At 38.8% G+C, this 23,566-nt stretch overlaps 2 protein-coding genes across 9 annotated transcripts in view; both read left to right on the plus strand.

Annotated features, from left to right (window-relative positions):
* Nucleotides 1-1,571: 1,571 nt before the first annotated feature.
* On the plus strand, nt 1,572-16,213 carry sh3tc2 (SH3 domain and tetratricopeptide repeats 2). Of its 8 annotated transcripts, none has more exons than XM_079630865.1 (19): nt 1,572-1,779; nt 3,655-3,759; nt 4,256-4,354; nt 4,993-5,118; nt 5,468-5,595; nt 5,704-5,809; nt 6,063-6,206; nt 6,801-7,002; nt 7,177-7,250; nt 7,823-8,018; nt 8,327-8,460; nt 8,727-8,777; nt 9,004-10,725; nt 11,278-11,455; nt 11,589-11,739; nt 11,935-12,057; nt 12,185-12,335; nt 14,457-14,653; nt 15,074-16,213. In XM_079630865.1, exons 2-19 carry the CDS (start codon nt 3,735-3,737, stop codon nt 15,575-15,577), a joined length of 4,311 nt encoding a protein of 1,436 aa, XP_079486991.1. In that variant the 5' UTR covers nt 1,572-1,779; nt 3,655-3,734; the 3' UTR covers nt 15,578-16,213. The 8 variants fall into 8 exon arrangements, with proteins under 8 accessions (XP_079486991.1, XP_079486992.1, XP_079486989.1 ...); XM_079630866.1 differs by having other exon boundaries at nt 1,594-1,779; nt 9,007-10,725; XM_079630863.1 differs by lacking the exon at nt 3,655-3,759 and having other exon boundaries at nt 1,594-1,779.
* Nucleotides 16,214-16,255: 42 nt separating this feature from the next.
* il12ba (interleukin 12Ba) overlaps nt 16,256-23,566 on the plus strand; it is a 176,178-nt gene continuing 168,867 nt past the window's right edge. The window contains exon 1 of the mRNA XM_079630871.1: nt 16,256-16,338. The gene's annotated coding sequence lies outside the window, so the exon portion shown is untranslated. The remainder of the gene's footprint in view (nt 16,339-23,566) is intronic.

Below are 23,566 nucleotides of genomic sequence, written 5' to 3' on the forward strand. Positions count from 1 at the left end.
GGTAGTAAAATGTATGGGTCTCGAATTCGAATTTTTGTGTGAACTATTTCTTTGGTATACACTGAATACTGAAGTATCATGATGAACTGTACTAAACACAAGTCATTAATGAATGATAATGAAAGTCAAAAGTGAGCTGTTAGCCCGAACTGCAACCAAATTTCTGAGTCAGTGAGCTGAACTCTGATCAGTCTAATTGGTGTCTAATTCATTTTGTCCAAAAATTGTGGCTCAGCCTGTTTGTTGAAAAGAAAATGACGAATCGGTCATGGCTCCTAAGTTCAAATCACTGACTTTTTAAACAGAAAGTGTACACTGATTACTGAAGTATACTCTGTATTGTGATGTATGATATTAACAAACTGCAAATATGTAAGTAGTTATTTAAGTATTTTTTGATAATAGCTAGCCTAGCCCAATGTGATTTGTTAACCCAAACTGTAACCAAATCACAGAGTCGGTGAGTTGAACATGAGAACCCAGTCAGTCCAATTCAGGAGCGAATCATAGTCCGCTTTGTGGATTAAATGGTTTGTTGAAAAGAATAAAAGAATTTTGGGTGAACCATTTCAATTTACAAAAAAAGAAAGAAAAAAAAGTGTACACTGTAATGCATATGCTAACCACAAAATGCAGAAACATTTCAAAAAGCTTTAGAACACGCTGTGGAAGCCATCAGCTGCTTGTCTTGCGTGCCATGTTAATGCCGTGACTGGTTTTGGCACATGGTGTGGGGGTTTTGATTCTCTATCATTGATGTGGTATTTAATCCATTTACCAAGACCATCTGAGACTTGTGGGAGGAATAAGCCACACCGTATTGCACATACTGCCTTCTTTCACAGACCAGTCAGCCAGTCACATGTCTTCACAATATATTTTCTCAGGGTGACTTTTGTAATGGCTCAACAACAGTCTGTGTAGAATCTGGAGTCTGTTCCATGGTTTATATTTAACCAGGAGAGAAAAACAAGAAATGACTAGCTGTGCCAAGGCCCAGTCTATTATCTGACCCACAGACGAGATAGAGCCAAAGGAGAAGCAAGAATTCTTGGAAAAATAAATAATAACGATTTAAAGGGTGAAAAAAGTTAAGATATTTACTTGCTATCTTTACTCAAGGCATGATGGGAATGCATACATACTGACGTTTGTCTGGATATGTTGTAGAAAGCACCTTTGGAATGTGAGCAAGAGGGCGTATTTGATTGTAATGAAGTTGATAGGGACTCAGAGGCATTTTGTTTTGCTCTATGAAAAACAAGTCGGACCAGAAGGATTACTTTTTTCAAACATTTTCTATTCCTTTCCTTTTTGTTGATTTTTTTTTTAAAGACAACTGGTTGGATTCATGAATCTGAGAAAGATATTCTTGCTGAGTCATTAATTTAAAAGTGTTTGTTTGAAGGTTATCTAACACCTTATGAACTGACTGAAGACCTTCTGACCTGACCTAGAGTCCAACAGAGCAGGGGAGTGAGAGGGCTGGGCTCAAAGAGAGAGAGAGAAAACGAGAAACTGAGAGAAAAAAAAGCATTTCATTTAGGGGAGGAGTTTAGCCTACATACTTCCTTCAGCAAAAGCTCTAAACTTGTGCCACAAGGGCATACACACACACGCACGCACGCACACAAACACCCCATGCCCTACATGAGTTTTGCGGACTATGATGGTTAGTTTTAGTAAGTTTAAAAGGAACTTTTCGCCAACTCACACACTGCACACATACTGACAGATCTATGAGGAACGAACACACAGCCGGGAGTCAGCAGGACAGAGGTACGCTCTCTCTCAGAAACTAATCTGTGTATGAGTGACTGTGTCTACTCAGTTGAAATTGCTGTTAATATATTTCAAGGTTTGAACTGAAGTTGGACAAGTGGTTGAATTATAGTATATTTACTTTTTAACTAGTTGTTGAGACGCTTGGTTGTCTCTACTCTTTTCATAGTTTGTAGCTAGTCTCTCTGTAAGTCTGTCTCTTTAAATAGAGCATTTATTTCTCTAACAATATACCATTTTTTTTCACCAACTATATTTTAAGAACTTGTTTGTTTAATAGTTTAATTTTAATAGTTTCTTAAAGTTTAATAGTACCAGCATGTGCTGCTTGGGCTTTGGCGACATTCTAAACTTAGAGTCTAAACCCTTTACTCAGGTTACAAATCTACCCCGTTCTTTTCACTGACATCCACACACTGAACCAGTAACCCAGAGAGACACCACTAAATAGAATAGGCTACACAGTCCCAGGCGCATGGGACTATTCAACTTATTTGTTGTAGCTTGGCAGCACATTGCCTATTGAACGTGATACAGTTTAAGCTACAAAACGTGATACAGTTTATATTAGAAAAAAAAAAAATTTCAGTAGCCAAAAAAAGTTACATTTTCACAAATTCACACAATTTTTTTTTATTAAAATAAAAAGCTGGCGCGACATTAACAAAACGGAAGTACTTTCATTATTTAGTATTATTTACATATCACATGGCTATCAAAAACTGGGACAACTTCACAGAGCAAAACACTTGATTAAGCCTTATATTTTCTGTTAAGGCCACAGAGATATGCTCTATGAGAGTTAAGGATGTATGTATGCTGATAAATTCCTCCTGGCTGTTTACAGCTGACTCAGACTCACACGATTCAATTAGAATGACTGGGTTCTCTCTTTATAAAACAATAAAAACATGAGCAAGATTATTCGGTATAGATAAGTACACTCTTTGTTAAGCCCATGAACAGAGACAGTGACAGGGAGACACATTCAATCCAGTTGAGATAGTCACATTAAAAAAGACTGAGAAAGATTTATCAATATGGTTGGAGTATGCTAGACATAATCGCACTAAAACTTCTTAAAAAAACTCATTCTTAACATTCTTACACCAAATTGCTGGATTGCTCAATCAAATTATCTAGCGATCAGTGGTTCTTCAACTGGAAGACTAGGGTAAAACAGCACAGCTACAAAAACAAAAACAGCACTGTTACATATTTATTCGGGTTTCTTTCCTTTAAAAAGGAACAATGTCTTAAAATCTACACCCACACTAGATATTTGCAATGAAAACAAATGGCAGAAAGTAATGATGCCAGGCATAAAGAGGGCTGAGCTTTTCTAAAATGTTAGATATGAGCCAGATATGTTACAATGTCAGAACTGTCAGCCCTGATATTATAACATCTAGGAAAAAAGAGAAAAGTGAAATTTAGTACCAGTAAATAAAGAAATTGCTGTGAGCAATGCCTATTATTTCACTGGGTCTTTGGCCCCGTATGCCAGCACTCTGAGAATGCTGCCGCTCTCACTTTCCACAAGAACCCCTGGCACAGAGAGGCACTGACCAGCCCACACAAACATGCCAGCAGTGCTTCAGAGTGCTTCCCTCATCTGCGGAGTGGACGCAGAGAGGAAAGGGGAGAGAACGAAATAGATGGAAGTTAGAAATGAGCAGTAGAGAGAGTGAGGTTTATGCACGAGAGGAAAATGGACAGGAAGAGAGAGAGGGAGAGGAGTGACTCCATCGTTAAGTGGATCTACTGTCGAGCGGGCACTATTGAACCCGTGTTTGAAGCTGGCTGTGTACATCATGGCATGCTGCAGCTGCTGTCCAATTCCATGCCTCAGAAACTGCTTTTCGTTTTCAGGTTGGTCCCACCCTGGCTTTAGATTTTTGCAATGAGAAGAGTAACTTTCACAGGGAGACATCACAGTGTTTCTGTCAGTCATGGGTAATAGATTTACCCATGAAGGTAATGCAGGATGTGTACTTCCCTTAGTTGGCAGTTGTGTGCCTTGTTGTTTGTGCGCAATGCTGTGATTGCCTATTGTTACTAATTATTATACTATTGTTGCTGTGTGCGTTACTGGTATATTGTTTTGCTGCTTGTGTGATTTTAGATAATTTACTAGCAGCTGTTGACTAATAACTAGCAAATACTCTCCTTTTGTGATGATTGTATCAATTTGACAACCCATGAGGATTTTTAATATTTCTCTTGCCAAGTTTTAGTCTGATTCTATTTGAGGGCTAATGATGTTTTGCTATGTTTGTCACTGACTGTTTGCATGTGCACATTCCCCGTCTTAGATTTTGGTCTGTGTTTTGCACGTTTTCAATATTTGAAGGCTGTTATTTTGTCGTCAATCGATCGTGTCAGTTTGATTAGGCATTTACCCTAAAAGCTTCAGCTTGTCATTTAGCTAATTTAATAACACTCCCCTAAACATCACCCTCCATTTCAATAGCGATATCGCCCGCTGAGCTCGATGCCTTATGGAATGACCCTCCATACACTTTAGCAGCTGTCAGTGAGCTCTTTCCACCCAATGACGCCATGACTGCTGGTAAGAGGATTTCTTGAGTCAAGCATAAGTGTGTCAGCAATGTTTGAATTTAATTATAGAAGAACCCATGGGACAGAGTTACCCGATTCTATTATAAATGTGGTGTTTTTGTTTAATAAATGATAGTAAGCAACTATTTGGAATATTCTCTCTTTTCAATGCACAAATCTGGGAAGGTCTTACCCATCCGGAGATGAGGAAGAGGCTATTATTTAAGCCACCTGGCTGATATTTATAGAGTCATTATGATATGACTTGCACGTCCTGTTTATGTCCACAACTTGATGAGCTTGTAAATAGAAACACAGCTCTGATATTTTTACATACATGCTAATTAGCAACAACTGTATCATGGAATGAGGAACTACTGTATATGGTGATAACCATTCATATTAAAACATGGGAAGTGCATAACTTCAGACAGAGGGAACCTTCTTGTCCTTAATTATTCATTAATAAACAGGGCATAACTCTTCAGTCATTCAGTGTTGCTTTTCTGTAAGTTTACTGATTAACCATAAACAGTCATAATTTTGATTTGCTGCAGTATTAAAGTTCACGGAACTACATACGTACCAACTGCAATTGAATTCTGTAAAGCTGCATTGACCCCAGTTTCCTTTGTTTTGGAATTGGAGATGAGGAAGTGGAGGCTGAGGCCGAGGTGGAGGCAGAAGGCAGAAGCAGAGAGATTTACTGGAAGAGGAAGGAAACATTCAGCGGAAGCAGCACAGTATCTTCAGCAGGAGAACGCTTCTCTCCAGGTATCTGCAGCATGGATCTCTGTGTCCTGTAGATCTGCATTGAAATAATGGCCTGCATCTCCATAATGGCCTTTAATGGCTACACTTCTTAAGCGTACTCTCATAATGTCTGACTTCCTTAATGTGAACACTCAGCCTATGCCCTAATGGTATGCCTTTAGTGATGTGGTCACTCATAGTGCTGTTCCTGCAAAAAATCCTATTGGTTTGTTAAGCATAGACTGTGATGTTGCAGTAATAAATCACACCCAACAACACTACAGCATTCCTGTTGCTGCTAATGCAACTGATCGTAAATCTTGGTTTCTTTGTGGTGGATATTAACTCAATTCCCTTTTGCTTCTTGGAGATGTTGTTTTGTTGTTTAGTGGGAGACGCCGATCTAGTGTATCACCTGACAGTGAGCTTCAGGAGGCCTTACGTTCAAGACTCCGAGTAGTAGAAAGCAACAGTCAGGATGTCGTCCAGCTCTTCAAGGTCAGACACGGAACATGAACTGGCACCACTGATGAACTTATTACTATTGATCACGCAAGTTATTTAAATCTTCATTGCATTACGTGATTGTTGATACTATACACACAGGATCTGTCTGCACGACTAGTGTCCGTTCATGCAGAGAAAGACAGCTTCATCATCACCTTTAAGACTGTCGAGGAGATCTGGAAGTTCTCCACTTACCTGGCACTCGGTTAGTATCAGTGAAACTAACATGCTAGTACTTCTACAGCAGGTTTGCCCAATCCTGTTCCTTGAGATCTACCTACCTACAGAGTACACACACAAGAGCTCCTGAAGATTTTTATTAGCTGCTTCAGTTGTGTTTGATCTTTGCAGGAAGGTACAGCAGATCTCCAGGAACAGGATTGGGCAACCCTGTTCTGCAGTATATTTATAATTTCTTGAACTATTATAGCTTAACAAGTAAACCTATTATATTCTAGGATATGTAGCAAGATGTCTTGAAAACTTTCTATGTGATCAGTCATTCTGGCTGGACCCTGCATTGCTGAGCGAAGTTGAGATCTGTGTGACAGTGGATGAAGACCACTTAGCTACTCTTTACTTAGGACTTCTGCTACAGGAAGGTAAGGAGCCTCCACTTGCTGACTTGACTTGCAGTCAACAAAATCACCTTTAACCAAACAGTAAACAAACCGTAAATTGAGAAACTGATAAAACAAAATGGATTTACACATCTCTAGTCTGTTCTAAAGTCCACTATTGACACATTGCTGCTTAACCGATTCAGAGGTCACATAAGTTGAAAACAAGATTGGGTAAAAAAATGAAGTGATTACAGTGTCCTCTTGTTTGCAAAGACGGGAGTGTATGTTTTTAATTTTGTAGTAGACTCAACTTTTCCTCCAGTTTTGTTTACATATAAAATATCTTGCTTCTAAGAATCATTACTATAGTTACAATGTTAGCCAACTCATTCATACCAAAGTCTCCTCTAGCTGTTCATAATTTTAGTATTTGATTATGTCCTCTACTTAAGAAAACAATCTAAGGCAGACAACCATATATTTAAAAAAAAAAACATACATTTATGGGACAAACTGTTCCTTGGAGATAACTTGTTTATAAATCCACTTTGATTTAAAAGTATGTTAGGAACCTACTGAAGAATATAAATCAGGAATAGTTAATGACTAAGGAACGTCTCATTATTGTTTCAGGTGCATTCTTTTCCAAGACTTTATACAACAGTGATTGCAAAGAGGAGGAAGAGGAGCTGACCTTGACCTACAGGAGGAATGACCTGGTCATGGTGAAAGACATTGGACAAGAGGCCATGTGGGAGGGTACGCTGCTGTCCACGGGTCAACATGGTCAAGTCCCTGTTCATGATATGCAGCCTCTGCCTTATCCATTTTACCAGTGAGTGACACTGAATTTTGAAGCACATTTAGCCAAATGTGAGGTTTTGTGGGAAGGAGGAATTATAAGGACAGATTTGTCTGGCTGAACAGCTACTTTTGTTCTACACTTGTTCTCATGTAAGAAACATACTATTTAAGATTATCCCTTACAAATACAGACTGTTCTTCCTAGGTGGTTCCTTAAGAAATATCCTGGAAATGCAGGAGGGATTCCAGTTACAGAAGGCCTCTTTGATCATCCTGTAGGTGAGTATCTGGAAACTATTCCTTTAAGATTGCCTTCAAAAGGAATATTCAGGGTTCAGTACAGGTAAAGCTCAGTCAAAAACTTGTCCCTCCTTTTCTGGGTTCCGGTGAGGTACTTACAATGGAAGTGAATGGGCCAATCCACAAATGTCAAAATACTCAAATACTCTATACTTTCAAAAGTATATTCTCAAGACGTAAACAATATGCATGATGACTTTACTATGACTTTTTTTTAAAAGTGTAAAGTTATAATCCAGTGTAAAATTTGTTGCCATGATATTGCAACACCAAAATGACTGTAAAAATGATTTAAACAGTTTTACAGTTCGAACAAGACACTGTTTTAACAGTAGAATTGGTTTTTGTGTGAAACCAACAAAAACCAACATTAAGAGTGTGTGTGTGTGTGTGTGTGTGTGTGTGTGTGTGTGCGTGCGTGCGCGTGTGTAATCAACATTATTAGCCGACTTTAGCTTGTATTGAACCCATAATAAATATTTGTTTAATTATTAGACACCTTAAATTGAGTGTTACTACAAATATGTCCTTTCTTTTGGCTTCCCTTTTAGTGGTGGGTACCTGTGTGGCAGTAGTGGACCATTACCCAATGGGTAAAGATGAGCTGCACTTACGCCAGGGAGACATAATCAAGATTGAAGGATTTCTTCTCAATACTCTGAACATGTTCATAGGAAAACACCTCACCAGTGGAGAGATAGGATTTGTTCACAAGGCCCATGTAAAACCTGAGAGTATTGAGCCTCTGTAAGTAAACAGTTCAACTGTATTTATTTATATTCATAGATTCGGAAAGTGCTCGAACGAATGACCTTCTCTTTATTTTGTAAAACCATTCATCTAATGTGCTTCTCAACAATACTGACATACCAATTGAAAGCAACCAGCTGGCAAATGCTATTTTATTCTGTTGACCTTTGTTGAATGTGCCTCTGTCTAGCTGGGGGTGATGAGGGTGTTGGAAGGGGGGCTAGTGGAGTTATGTGATGATGTGATGAAGCGATCCGAATGAGAGTCATGTGGCTGATAATGTTGTCTTTGTTGGCTTTGCACAGCGATGGACAATTGGTCTTTCTGAGTAAGGAGGAAAGGGCAGCCCTATCTAAACTTAACCCTTGCGTTGAGCCCTGTCAGTCTGATGTACTGGCAAATCTATTCTCCACTGACATTAGCACTGTGTACAGATTGGGTAAGAGATGATGCATTGTCTCTCTTTGAGACCTCTAATATTGTTTAAAGTACCGGTAATAGAGTACTTCATCCAAAAATTAAATTATGCTAGTTTATTCACCCTCATGTCGAATCACAGAAGAAATATGTTCATATAGATTTGCAACGACATGAGGGTGAGTAACTGACAGAATCTTCATGTTTGGGTGAACTGTCCCTTTAAGTGGGGACAAATATGTGCTTTCTTTCATCCTGTGTTGATAAAATTACTCTTTCACACTGCAGACAGACTTGATGACTCTGATTTCACTTACATAAGAAACCATCCAATGTCAGGTAAGCCCCTTTTTAACATATGAGGAACATATGTTTTTTTTCACTGCTCTCATACATTATTACAACTTCCAGTTATATAGAATTAACAATCACCAACTTGAACTTAATCTTGTTGCACAGTCATATCTTCCAAATTTTTCTTTCCTTCCTACTCTCTACTTCTCTTTCATTACATAATTTTGTATGTACAATCAAAAATTCTGACATATACACTTTGTGTAATCAGCAGAGCAGAAGACTACAGTGGATCAAAGAAAAAGCACCATATCTGAAAAGAGTGACGTAACTCCTTACCAGTCGTCCCCACGGCAATCATTGTATGCCTCTCGGAATCATCTGGACCGGGACTCTGAGATCCTCTCTTTCAGCCTGGAGGACACCTTCAGAGAGATGGACGAATATGAGGAAGACCCTCCAAACTTCATGGATGAAGGTATCTGGGAGGCTGATGAAGCAGAGAGGTGTGACCCAATCATGACCCTCCTCAACCTGGAATATTTCCAGGACACGTTACAGACTCTTTACGACCTTTCTTACTCTTTCCTGGACACTTTCTTCAATTGCCTTCCAGAAGACGAGGTGCTTCAACATCTGGAAAACTTACGGGAAGGAGCTAAAAAAGGCAGGATGCTCTGGGCCCACCGGCGAGTTTGCTTCCTCCTTGGTCGGCTATGTGCCAAGAAACTGAAGTTCTCGCAAGCGCGAGTGTACTTTGAGGAAGCTCTAAAGGTCCCTGTAAATGGTTTTGATGACAAGCCACTTCTAATTGCCCTGTACACCAATCTCACTGCTGTTTACCTCAAACAGAAGATGATGGATAAGCTGCCATTCACATTGGATAAGGCAAGTGCTCTGATTCTGTGTCTTCCCTGCCACAACTTCTGCTCTGTGGATGAGTTTGAGCTGCTCAAACCAATCATGCGCAAAGCCATAATTGAAAAAGACAAGTACCTAGAGGCTCGGACATGCTACCTCTCCCTCTGTCTCTTCATCCGTCTAAGGAAAATAGAGGATGCTTTACCTTTTGTAGAGAGGCTTCAGTTCCTTACCATGACTTTGTCTGCTGAAGTTGGGAAGCCAACCGCCCCAATTGATCTCAACTGGATGCTGTGCAGGCTTTATCATAAAAAGTATTTGCCCTACCTCACACTAGCTTCTTTAAGTTTAGACTCAGGGCAAGAGCATTCCTTGGATGATGCATTCCAGAAAATTGAACTCTTTATCAGAAACTCAGCCAGGCTTAATCCTCACTGGAAGGAAAGTAATTCTGTGCTTCCTACACAGGTGGTGGTTTATCTTCAGCAGGCCTTGTCCATAGCTAGTCAAGGGGAAGACCCAAGGACTCAAAGGGACCTGTGCCTGAGCCTAGCTAGTGTTTACCAGCAGCATGGAGCTCTAGAGAAGGCTGTGCCCTTTGCCCAACAGGCAGCACAAACTGGAAGTCAAATTAATGAGGAAGAGGGCTTCGAGGCATCCATTCTGCTGGCCTGGCTCTTGGTCCTAACGGAGGAACCCATACAAGCTCAGAACACTCTGCACCCACTGCTTAAGTCTTTGAATGAAACCGACAGTCCGACACAGCGTGGTGTAGTCTACAATCTCCTAGCCCTATGCCTCCGGAAACAGGGCAGAGTTCAGGAGGCAGCAAGACATTTTTATTGCGCTCTGCAGATCTCCCGGGAGAATGGAAACAAGCGTAATGAAGCACTAGCTCTGGCTAACTTGGGTTGCTTGTCTCTATCTATACGGGCTTCGGGCCTAGCAGAGTGTTTCCTGCTCAATTCCCTGCACCTATTCCAGTTTCTCTCAGAGAGCCCCACAGATCAGGAGCATGTCCAGGCTCTCCTCTGGCTGGGCAGGAGCTACAAGGATAGAGGAGGGAGTCAGGAGGTCAGAATTTGCTTCGAGATGGGCCTCCTTATTGCTATTAGTGCTAAAAATCTGCACAGTAAGTGTTCAAGATTTGATGTTTTAGGTTGCATCTATACCGGATACCTACAGTGGCCCCAAAAAGTATTTGCACACTTAAACTTAAAATAAATACCATTGATTTTAAAGAAATATAGCACGATCAAAATGTCCAATCAAAACATTTCACAAAATGAAGATGCTAGGTTTCAAAATATGAAAAATATAAACATTGTTCAAAGTCTAGAACTTTGGTTTGAACTTGAGGGGAACTTGCAACCACAAAAACGACCACAAGTCCAATTGGTTAAAACATTTCTAATAATAATAAATCTCAAAAGTGAAATTAGTTCTAAAAAAAAAAACAGCATAATTTCTTTGCAGATGCCAATTGGTTTAAAATGTTATAAGTAATGCAATGAAATGCAGATATTTTGTGAATGAATGTGTCTAAATACTTCTTTGGAGTCACCTAAATGTTTTAAATCTTCTGTATGTCACAAACCTAATTTCTAAATGAACAGAGAATTAATGTTATGCAGGTATTTCATTTATAGTGTAAGAATAATAACACAATTCCTTCGAAATGCAGGTCAAATGGTTGTGGCAAAAGTTCTAAGTCGCCATTACGCTGACTTGCTGCTGTATGGACAGTGTATTGTTTACTATGAGCACTGTGTGGGTTTGTGCAGAACACTAAAGTATAAACAGCTAGAAGGAGAGTTCCTGGAACTCCTCAGCAACCTCTATCTCTCACTCAACACTGAGAAGTAAGCGCTACTGTAATCTGCACATATTACATAATATACAGTAGTACCATTGTCAATACTTTGAAACTTGATCCATTTGAAACAAATTAATTGGTGAATTCAAAAGTAATTATTTTATGAAAAATCACTGCAGGTCATCGAGGAAGTCACTTGATTACTCAAAGCAAAGCTTAAGAATCTCTATAGACCTGGGGAAAAGACTGGAAGAGTCAGAGACATGGCTGCAAGTGGGCCGTATCTATTATTTGATCCATGAAGATGAACTGGCTGACATGTACCTACAGGTAAGTCAAACGATCGAAGTAGGGTATTTTTAAAAGGAGGTAAAGTTATTTTTGCATATCCATTTGCATATCCAGACTATTTTTTTTCATTCTGATCATTTCTAAAAATAAACGTATTGCCATATCATATACATGTACTGTATGTTTTTATCAGCTGTTGTGATAACTTCTTTCTCCATGAACAAATGTTTACAGGCAGCAGTAAAGACAGCCCTGAGGATGAATGACCCATGCTTTGCCATGAGCATTTATGAGGAAGCAGGAGATGTGTTTTTCAAAGGACACAGAAACCAACTGGCTGCCCTACCTTTTTACAGGGTAGGTCTCACTATGAGTTCCCAATAGATATTACCAAAACAATCCAATAATGGTTAGGATATCTATACTATGTGACTAAGCATGGATTCCTACATCTTCTAAATCTATCTGCTGTTTTTTTTTAAAGGATGGGAGTTTGCCATTTGCACGCAGCATTAAAGATGTGCACTCAGAGTTCAGGCTTTTGAGCAAACTTACAGAGCTCCTGATGAAGCAGAAGCACTACGAAGAAGCACTGCAGTACGCCACACTCGCAGTGCAGGTCAGCGCCACAACTGGTAAGACCTTTACACGCGTCTGTTCCTAAAAAGCTATAACCATGGACATTAAATCCAATTAGGCACTATTCAGAAAATTCTGACTATGGGCCACATAAAATTAGTTACCTTTTGTCAGTTTGACTATGTCTTTTGCTTGTAAGTCTTAACCTATGTTGCCCCCTGCTGGAGACACATGTCCTTTACAGCATACAACATTTGAATACATCATAATACATTTAAAGGGTTAATTCACCTAAAAATGAATCACTCAACCTCAAGTCGTTCCAAACCCGTAAGACCTTCGTTCATCTACGGAAGACAAATGAAAATATTTTTGATGAAATTTGAGAGTTGACCCCCCTATAGTCAGCAACATCATAACCACTTTCAAGGCCCAAAAAGGTAGTAAAGACATCGTTAAAATAGTCCATGTGACTACAGTGGTTCAACCTTAATGTTATATAGAAATATTTTATTTGTTTTTAGAAGATGAACAAAGGTCTTACGGGTTTGGAATGACATGAGGGTGAGTAATTAATGACAGGAATCAATCACTCACTAATCTGAGAACTTTTGTGTCCGTGCCGGTGTGTCCGTACCGGTGTGTCTGTGTCGGTGTGTCCGTGTCGGTGTGTCCGTGCCCGTGTCACTGGGGACCAACAACTGTTTCCATTTTCAACAGAAGAAAGAAACTTATTTGGGTTTAAAACAACTTGAGAGAGTAAATGATGACAATTTCCATTTTTTGGGGGAACTTTCCCTTTAATGTTAATAAAACATTAAAGAGAAAATCATAAAAAACTGAGAAAATCACTCAATCCTCTGAGAACTTTATGTTTCCATGCCAGTTTCCGTGCTGGTGTCTGTTTGCCATTACCGGTGTCCGTACCGGTGTCCGTGTCGGTGTGTCCATGTCGGTGTTTCCGTGCCAGTGTCCGTGCCGGTGTCCGTGCCATTGGTGTCCATGCCGGGGTCCGTGCCGGTGTCCATGTCCGTGCCAGTGTCCGTGCCGTTGGTGTCCATGCCGGGGTCCATGCCGGTGTCCATGTCCATGCCGGTGTCCATGTCCGTGCCAGTGTCCGTGTCTTTGTGCCGGTGTGTACGCGTCGGTGTATCCATATCGGTGTATGTGTCGGTGTCCGTGTCAGTGTACATGCCGGTGTGTCCGTGTCACTGGGGACCAACAACTGTTTGGTTAGCCACATTCTTCAAAATAACTTAATGTCCATGCCGGTGTCCATTTACGCGCCTGTGTGTCCGTGTCGGTGTGTCCGTGTCGGTGTGTCCGTGTCGGTGTCCTTGCCGGTGTGCGTGCCGGTGTGTCCATGCCGGCGTCTGTGCTGATGAGTCCATGTTGGTGCCGCCGTGTCTGTGCCCGTGCTGGTGTGAAAGCATAAAGCAGTTTTTCTCAGTTGTATATTATACTGTATGTTGTGTATATGTAATGTGTATCTTTGTTCTTATCTTACAAAGACATTAGTTTGGCTGTAATGCTCAGTCACTTGCAAAATAGTAAAACCAACATAAAAAAGAATCGTGAATCGTGAATTTCCTGAAAAAAATCATGATATGATATTTTTGCCATATCACCCACCCCTACCCTGCATCCTGTTTAACTCTGTAATGGAACACATTTCAGAAATAAAATGGCTTGCAAATGGCTTTTGGGACGTTTTAAAGTACATAATGCATAGTTTTCTTTTATCCTGTACTGTCAGAGGAGCTTCCAATTCTATTGTTTTAACCGATCCTGTGAATAAATATCAATTTTAAATATCAATAACATAAATGGTATCAATAACATCATGTACATGTTATGCCCAACAACAAATATTTGATCAAAATGCATCATTTTTGTAAAAATTATTGCACTTTGTCTGGTTGACACACCATGGGCGCTTGCTTAGTGACTAAGACAAACTGCTTAATGAAATATGCGTATGACTTTTAATTCATAACATTTAGAGAATAACTCAATTATCAAGCACATCAAACAACAGTATAAGTTCACTGTCAGCATCTGAGGCATATACATAATTATGTGTGTGATGGTATTAGCTAAAACTGGGGTTACATTATTTTCTGACAGAAAAGGAAAAAGTAGTAACCTGACATTGGTTTGATATGTATTTCTTACAGATGTTACTTTGAATGAGAGAGTGTCCTTCCATCGTCTTGCATCAGTGTACTTCTCTCTAGGGAAGTATGAGATGGCTGAGAACTATTACCTGAAGTCTCTTTCACTCTGCCCCACTGCATTTGAACATGATATTGAAGTTCGGTACTATGTTAAAGTATACTGCAGACTGGCTGATCTGACCCTATACAGATTAAAGGTGAGACTCTCGTAATGTTTAACATTTTACATGCATTCTAGATTGAACATTTTGAATGTAAGAGAAGCAATGTACATGTTTTCATACATAGAAAAAAAAACAGGTAATTATGATTTAACCAGTGTAGACAGGCATGTTTGTATAAAATATGCTTATGAACGTTTTATACTGAAATAACATTCACCAATAACATGGTTGTGTTTTATGCAAATTACTAGCTGCATTCACGTCTGAGAATAATCTGCATGCATCAACATTAAAACAAGGGATTTTTTTATTATTATTTTGTGAGAACTTTTCTGCACATATAAACTATTAGTGAATAAGGCCCAAAGTATCTATTAAAAAACTTTAACAGTAGCATTCAGCGTATATGCATTTTATGAAGAATGTAAATGTTTATTGCTATTTATGCTTTAGGATGCATTTGATGCCATGGGCTACTACCATTTAGCGCTGGCAGCAGCCCTGGAGGACAAAGAAAGCCTAAGCACACTGTACATAATCTACATGAAGCTCGCAGAGATCCATGCCAACTACATGCCTGATGCCGAACTGTGTAAGAACTACATGGACAGAGCACAAAGTCTGAGGAGGGAACTGGCAGGCGACACAGAGGAATCACATCAAGACCTGGCAGAGACAGCATCTGACACTCACACCAACGCTGGTCAGTCAGACTCCAGCAGTGGCACCAGTACTCTCACAGAGTCCAGCATGACCGACACCGGCCACACAATCGATGCCCTGAAAGAATCTGAGCTCATATTCTCTAACTTAAGTCACAAAGAAGACACAGGCACTAACATCTCTGAGGAAACAGACTCAGGACCTGCGGACAATATCAATCCAGAGACTACCTGTCCTGATAAAAAACACATTCATGAAAGGAGAACGAAGGAGGGCCTGACTATTATGTTGTAATTGATTTGTGCATAATGCTATAACTCTGAAAAATGCACTACTTTTAATTGAGCGATAAGACACCTTTTCTCTCCTTTTTTTAAAATCAAATGTTAATGTTGAAAATTAAATAATATATTTTCTATTAATGTTTTAAGAAGAATGTTAACAAATTTGCATAATTGTAAATATGTATTTGTATATCTGTAAATAATTTTGTTTTTTTTACCCTCTCTGAGGACTTTTAAAACCATTAGGCTACTTAATTAAAACAAGAAATTATTTCAACAACGTCCATGGAGACAGTACATGTTTCCATAGCATGTGCATGATCACTATACAAAGCTCTCATTGAATAAATCTTAACCAGAACTGGCTTTATGTTCGATTATCAGGCCTACGGTATGTAGGCCTACTGTAAATTGTGAAGTCATTCATGGGTAAATTGGCATTTAATTCAAAGAACATCTTAAACGTCAAACAAACGACCATTCCGGATACAGTCCATTCATTTGCAACAGCAACTACATAAATCATGTGCTTAAAATGCCAATAAAAGAGTTTTCATAAACATGTTACGACTTATAAAACAGTTAGGTGTGGTTACTTGTCTTTTGCCTTTCGGTGAATTATCCTCAAAGATTAAAGCAACTACTCAAACATGTTGTGTTATATTATCCTCCACTAGAGGGAGATATTGGCTGTGGTGAATGGTGATTCAATCACTTTACGTCCCTCTGTGATTAAGATGAGAAAGCTGTTTAACTGAGCCGTTGATTTAAGTAGGTAGCAACCTTCATAAATATATTTTAATTTGACGCTCAATGAGTAGGCTATAGCGATTTCTGTGAAAATAACATGGTCGCAGTTATTTTATTACTATAAAATCATTATAAATCAACGTGGTATACTATCACAAAGTGACATTTATTTATGTATTTCGTTAATGACAACGACGATAATTCACCTTCCTACTGGACGCGGAAGTTCCACTTACCGGAAGCCTGGTGCAATATGTGAGTGTGTTTTAATTAGTTATATTTCAAAACTTTGTTTTCTTAAGTGGCAGCGGGCTATAATGCATACTGTGTGTTAAATAGTGGTGTGTGTGTGTGGGTGTGTGGCCAGGCAAACTCTACATATGGCGACAAAATGCCATGCATGGCAATATCCGAATATTTTTTGGTCCCCATGAGGGAAACAGCTTATAATACATCATACAAAGTGATGTTTTTATTTTACTGGACTCCATAGACATAAATGGTTTTTATACTATATTCTATCCCCTTACAATAACCCTACCCCTAAACCTACCCATCACAGAAAACCTGCATGATTACATAGTATGGAGAGTCCCCACAAAAATAGCCTAAACCAGACAGTGTGTGTGTCTGTGTGTGTTTGAGAGAGAGAGAGAGAGAGGGAGAGAGGGAGAGAGGGGTTGCTGCTTTTAAATAAGTTGTTTCCAGTATAACCACAGAATTTGGAGCAGCCACCTCACCTGTGCATTACATAGGCTATTCATTTGCATTTTAACTTAGATGTGTTATCATTTAAAATGTGACTTAAAATACCTGAAACATACTTGATAATTTAAGATTGGTTCCCAAATTGCACTGAAACCTAATTACCTTATTTATTCAAGGGTCTTTCATGAAGTTACAGGAAACATCCAGTTTGCCTCTTCTCATTTAATTAAAGGCATCCTTTTAGTTATATCCCACAATGAGCACATGGCTTACTCACACTGGTAAATATTGTGTGCTATGTGTATGTTTTGCAATAATTTTAGCTAACAAATAATGTATTCCAGACCAGTCACAGAGAGAGGACTAAAAGCTTTCTGAAGGGACTTGGTTAAACAGTGCTTTTCATCCGGTTTTAAATTAATATGAGCATTATGTTCTTAATGAATTGCTGTGCTTTCTCCTACTGTAATGCAGTGAAAGTAGGTCCAACTCTCTCAGCAATTGTTTTAGTGGCTGGTAGTAGTGAGTCATTCTGATCTGGCACATATAACATGCAGACTGAGTTGGATCCAGTAAAAGGCCGAATTGCAAACAAGCTAGCGCTGCGTACAGAGTGCCAGCATCAACCACTCCACAGATGCTGCAGCTGTTTTTTTTTGGGGGGGGAAATATGTCTCTGATGTTCCCAGAGGCTGCATTTATTTGATTAAAAATAGGATAAGACAGTAATGTTGTGAAATATTGTAATATGTATTCCTATGGCTAATCTAAATGTTCAGCAACAATACTGCAGTCTTCAGTGTCACATGCTCCTTCAGAAATCATTCTAGTATGCTGATTTGGTGCTTAATTATTATTGGTACTCGGTTATTAAAGGGATACTTCAGCATTTAGCATTAAGCTTTGTATCAGTAGAAAACCTGTAGTATTTTTGAATTAACATGCTTCCCTCCCTCATGTCCACCTGAGACGAGAGATTGATGTATTTTTTGTCTGGAAAAAAATCCTACGATGACGCAAAAATCGTAATTTTGCGTCATCGGAGGATTTTTTTGGCCAGAGGCTAGAGACTACAGCCAGTAGTAGTAGCTAGTTCCGCATGTTTTCAACCAGCCCATAGAGGGTGGGATCTTAGTGTATAGTATCAGCCATATTTTTTTGGAAGCTAAGCTAACAGGCTCTTGTTCGGTGGAGAAAGCCGAGTATAGTAGGGGTTACCATACATCCTTTTTCCCGGACATGTCCGGCCGTCGAGATCGTCCAAAATGTCCGGGATTCGGCTTTTACTTTCTACAGTTGGCATTCATTGTTTACATGCACACCTTTTGTTTCAATCTAACTGAATTCATTCCGATTGGTGAATCTGAATGTAGTGTATGAACGCTAAACAAGTGATCGGTTGATGTGCGTTTTAGCATTGCTAAGAAAATTCTCGCTCCTCCCTGAGAGATAGCCTACGAGACAGGTGCGTCTCACAGGTGCCGCTCATCAGTAATCACGCCACCGGCCTCGCGTCGTTCTCCCGCGGCCCTCAGCCTTGTCCTGCTCGCCACAGTAAACATAATGAATGGCGACTGTAGAACGCAAAAGCCAAATCCCGGACATTTTGGGCTAGTTCCGGACAATCTCGGGCAGACTTATCATGGTGACTCACGATATAACGGCGTCTTTTAAGTTTCGAGTCAACTAGTAGCCTAGCCTAGTTGTTTATCTGCACTCTGACCGGTAGGCGTGGCTTGGGAGTGGCCTCGTAGGGCAGTGAAGCAAGTGCATTCTGGGAGTTGTTGTCTTTCATCCACATGAGCCAAAAATAATTTTTTTGGCTTTTCTCAGTCTAGAAGGCTCCAAATTCAAAAATAATTTCACATTTCTACTACATAAATGACCCATTTTAAATACACATTCATCTTTCCAGAGGTGAAGTATCCCTTTAATAACAGTTTTTGCTGCTTGTATATTTGTGGAAAAATCTGAATTCTTTGCTAAATAGAAAATTCAAAAGAACAGCGTTTATTTGAAATTTAAATATTTTATAATATTATAAATGTCTTTATTGTCACTGTTTCCACAAACGTATTAAGAAAAACTGTTTTCAACATTAATGATAATAAGAAATGTTTCTTGAGCACCAAATCAGCATATTAGAATGATTTCTGTAGGATCGTGTGACACTGAAGACTGGAGTAATGATGCTGAAAATTCAGCTTGGCTTTTACAGGAAAAAAATACATCTTAAAATATATTAAAATAGAAAACAGTCATTTTACATATTTCATAATATTAAATTTTTTTACTGTATTTTTGATGAAATAAATGCAGCATTGGTAAGCATAAGAGACTTCTTTTAACAATAATAAAAATGATTCCAAACTTTTAACTGGTAGTGTATAGGGCTGTCGTTAAATCACACTACCCATACCGTCCTCACTTATCTCAGCTATTACATTCAGAAAATAGACAGACTTCATGGCAAAAAGTATCTTGGCAAAGTGATGTGGACTGGTGAACTAAGTTAAAGACTTCAAATAGATCTTTGGAGACAGGTTCTCCTCTGATGAGCCGCAGTTGGTTTCCAATAAATCTCTCACTCTGTATTAGTGCAGTGTGCCTCTTATCACTGTATGCCAGGGCTGTCTCACCCCATAAACCACAGGCAGAAATACACTAAGCATTACCTTTAGCTGAGAATGTTATTGGAAAAAAGGGCGCCATTACAATTATAGCTTTTCCCACAATTATTTTGAATGTTGGATTGGTCTCAGTCTGATTCTAATGAACTTTAGTGGATCAAGGAGGAAAAGCATTGTAACACACTGCATGGCTGTTGACTCCTGTGGGAAATCAGCATTGTTTCTTTGCTTGTAATGGCTGCCAGGAGGATGCTAATTACAACTTAATGGTGGCCCCTTGCTTTAAACTTCATTGAGCACTCATTACAATTAGCAGTAGTCATTATAGACCTCTGCCTTATCATCTGCAGATGTGCTTTGCAATGCAGCAGATTGTGTGTGTGGAAAGTGGTGTGTTTGACTTTATGTCCCTTATAAGATGTTACACACTAGCTGGTTATGTTCAGGAAGGGCTAACACCTCAAATTTGTCAGCTGTTCTCTGACCTCCTCGTTTGCGTCACTGGGATTTCCTATTGATTGTTCGTTGCTGAATTAAAGGTAGGGTAGGCAATTTGTTTTATAAACACTTTTTGTTATACTGGTTGAAACTCTCTTCACATCCTGATAGCAAGCAATAATAGAAGTGGTCTACATATTAAAACATGTACATATTTCTTCTGTGGAAGCCACAGGACCAAAACATTGTTCGTTCAGTTCAGCAGCCATCTTTTACAGTTCTTCCTGAACTAAAACAACAAGCTTATTCTGTGTTCACGCCACGTCTTAACCATAATTATGAGACGGCAACCCGTGACGTTCCACCTGGAGCTGTTCACGTCCTCAAACAGCAGGCGCTGCTGTGTGTGTTCATGTGTTTTGAAGGATGCGTGGCTTTGGAGACTCTCTGAAGGGAGGGTGGGGTCTCATGCTTTTAAAGCTAGCTTGCTATTGCTAGCCTGTCTGAAATTGCTTATCATACCTTTAATGCCATGTAAACTCAAATGAGACATTAGTTCTGTCATGTGCAAATATACTAGTTTGATAAAGCATTAACATGTTTTTGGACCACAAAATAAGTATATAAACTATGCTACTGCTTCTTCCATGCTAATTCATTCTAAACAATAAAGGTTATAGAGCCTGATGCCATTAGAGCAATTGTATGTTCCACAAATAAATAAATAAAGTCTTCGTTTTTTTCTTTCTGTAAACCTGTTTTATGAGTCAGTGATGCTTATCCTATCTTATCTTATCTTACTTGTCTTATTAATTAATTAATTTTTAAATGCAGCTCATACAATGGCATAATAATTATTGATTTTCTGTAATATAATTATTAAAACTGAAAAAAAGTCAGGATAATAAAAATATTATTAATATTAAAATTAATAAAAAAGAATAAACACATTTATAAGGACCATTTGGTTAGCATCCGATGCATTTGTCATTTTGTCCTTATGAAATTGTACAGCACTTTGGTATACTTTTAAGGTGCTTTATAAATCAATTGTGATCTGATTTAGAATAAAAAAATGAAAAGATAACCTTGATAAGTAGTTTAGCAACATTTCTTTATTGTCATTTTTTAAGAAAGATGAAAGTAGTAGTTTTTCAAAACCATTTGAAACCATAAATACAAATAGTAGCCTGCAAAGTTGTTCTAAGTACTTAACACATTTAAACTAGTTTTTAAAAAAGTATTTCATCCTTTCGTGTCATTGACCCTTAAATAACCCATGAAACCAATAAATTGATATGAAGTACATATAATCTTTATTTATTTATTTTCAGAACACTATTGTTTCAACCAATGTTTGGGTCAAATAGGCACAAGTCCAATGGTTGGGTTTGTCCATATTGGACCCAAATATATGGGTAAAAACAGCCCAGCAGTTGTTTTTAGAGTGAACCCTTTATCCAAATATAATTCTTTGTAATAGGTTAACAAAGGTGCTACAATTGAGTCACGAGGAACCTTTATTTTTAAGAGTTTTGCTGCAAGCTGGACTAAGGTGAAATAGAGACTGAAATGTCAACATGTTATCATTGGAAGACCAACAACCCATCTGGTACTGTTCTATTCTTGTGCCTGTCTCATTTGCCCAGGCAAATAAAACACCAAGATTGGCCAAATTGCTTCATTAACACCTGTTTTCTATAGCATGACATCATTTTACATTTCGCATGCCTACATGATGCTGTAAATTATGAAAAACAGATGTATAAGACATGCAGAGGTCTGGCACTTTAATTTAAAACGGCTTTCTGCTCTGAATAAATGACCCCTGAGTGTCTGTTTTATATTCAGTGGTAGAACATCAAATGACTGAACTGCATCCAGTAGTATAAAAAAAGAAGAACTTTATTTTATGTAGAGGATCCAAGCTCAGTTTCTGAAAAGGGTTGTTCACCACTCACCCTCATGTCTTAAAAAAAAAAAAAATCTTCTTCTCCAGAACATATTTTGAATTGTTTTTACCCATGCAGTGAAAGTCAGTGCTGTTCAAAACAACATTGGACCCCAAACTTAGTCTTATTTGTTTGGAATAACATGAGGGTGAGTAAATGATGACTGAATTTTCATTTTTGGGGTTGACACTCCCTTTATTTTTGTCTTATGTCCTATAATTTGTCAAATAGTCACATTGTTACATTTATTGAGAAACTGCAAAAATGAGAAATGTTTGATATCTTTGAAGTGTATGCAGTGAAATGTTGTGTGCATATTAACACACAACCATAATAAAGGATTTCTTTAATCTAAGTCCAGTAAGATTGCCCTCGGTGTAGAATTTATTACAGTATCTCACTATATAAGAGACTTTTATAAGAATAAGTCAGCACATTTTCTCCAGGGTGAAAAAATGTAAGTGCCTCCAGTAAGTGCAATGGACATCAAAGCACAGATTGTAAGACCAGGAAACTCATAGCGATAAATCCCCACGTGGTGTAACAGAAGTCGAGAGCAACACCTCCTGCCAGCCTCCTCCACTTGGTGTCTCTTTGAGTAATTCCACAGACACTTATGTCTCCATTTCTGTTACCATGTATGGCCTCTGTGTACTCCTTTATGACAATGAATCCTGGGCATTTATTCATTCTGCTTACACATTGCAGGCATTTCAGACTCTAGGGCTTGCATCTGAGAAGTAAACACAAAAAAGGATAAGGGAGTGAAAGAGAATGAAATATACTGTCGGGATTCGGTGTCTAATGGGTCTGATTTCAGTATGGGCAGACAGCCAGGATAACAGACGGTCTTATGATGACAGCAGCAAGTAATTTGCACTAATAAACAATACCAGTCCTGTTTCACAAAGGCAAAATACTATATTAATTCAGGAACTTAAAGTGCCTCTATTATGCTATTTTAAAGGGTCTTATCCGGTTTTGGAGGTCTCCTACAATAGGTTTAATTTTCTCACAATATAGATTGCACATCACCTCATTTCTCAAAGAGTCTGAAAACGGTCCATTCAAAGATTCAGTCTTTTTAAACCCATCCTTTCCTCAAGTCTACTCTGCTCTGATTGGTCAGATTGACCAGTCTGTTGTAATTGGTCTACTACTTACAGCGCGTGTCAGAATTAGGGCTGCCCTTAATAGTCACCGAGAAGAGGCTTAGTTGACCAAATTTGAATTAGTCGCAGAAAAAAAAAACTCCTCCGGAAGTGGTGAAATCAAGCAGTCTGTGACGGACAGATCATTAACACTGCGGGTCCATGTGGACATTACAGTATGTGGGACAGGAAATCCAAATGTTCGCCTATCATTCAGCGACCTAAAATGTGGCTTATCATTTGAATCATGTAAGTAGTAGCCTAACGTTAGCCACTTTACTTGGCCGCTCACTCTGTTATCCTAGATATGGTGTGCTATTATTTGGTGCATATTCAAGTAGCAATATTAGTAGGACAATGCTCCAGTAGC

Source organism: Phoxinus phoxinus, assembly GCF_949152265.1.
Source record: "Phoxinus phoxinus genome assembly, chromosome: 12".
NCBI lineage: Eukaryota > Metazoa > Chordata > Actinopteri > Cypriniformes > Leuciscidae > Phoxinus > Phoxinus phoxinus.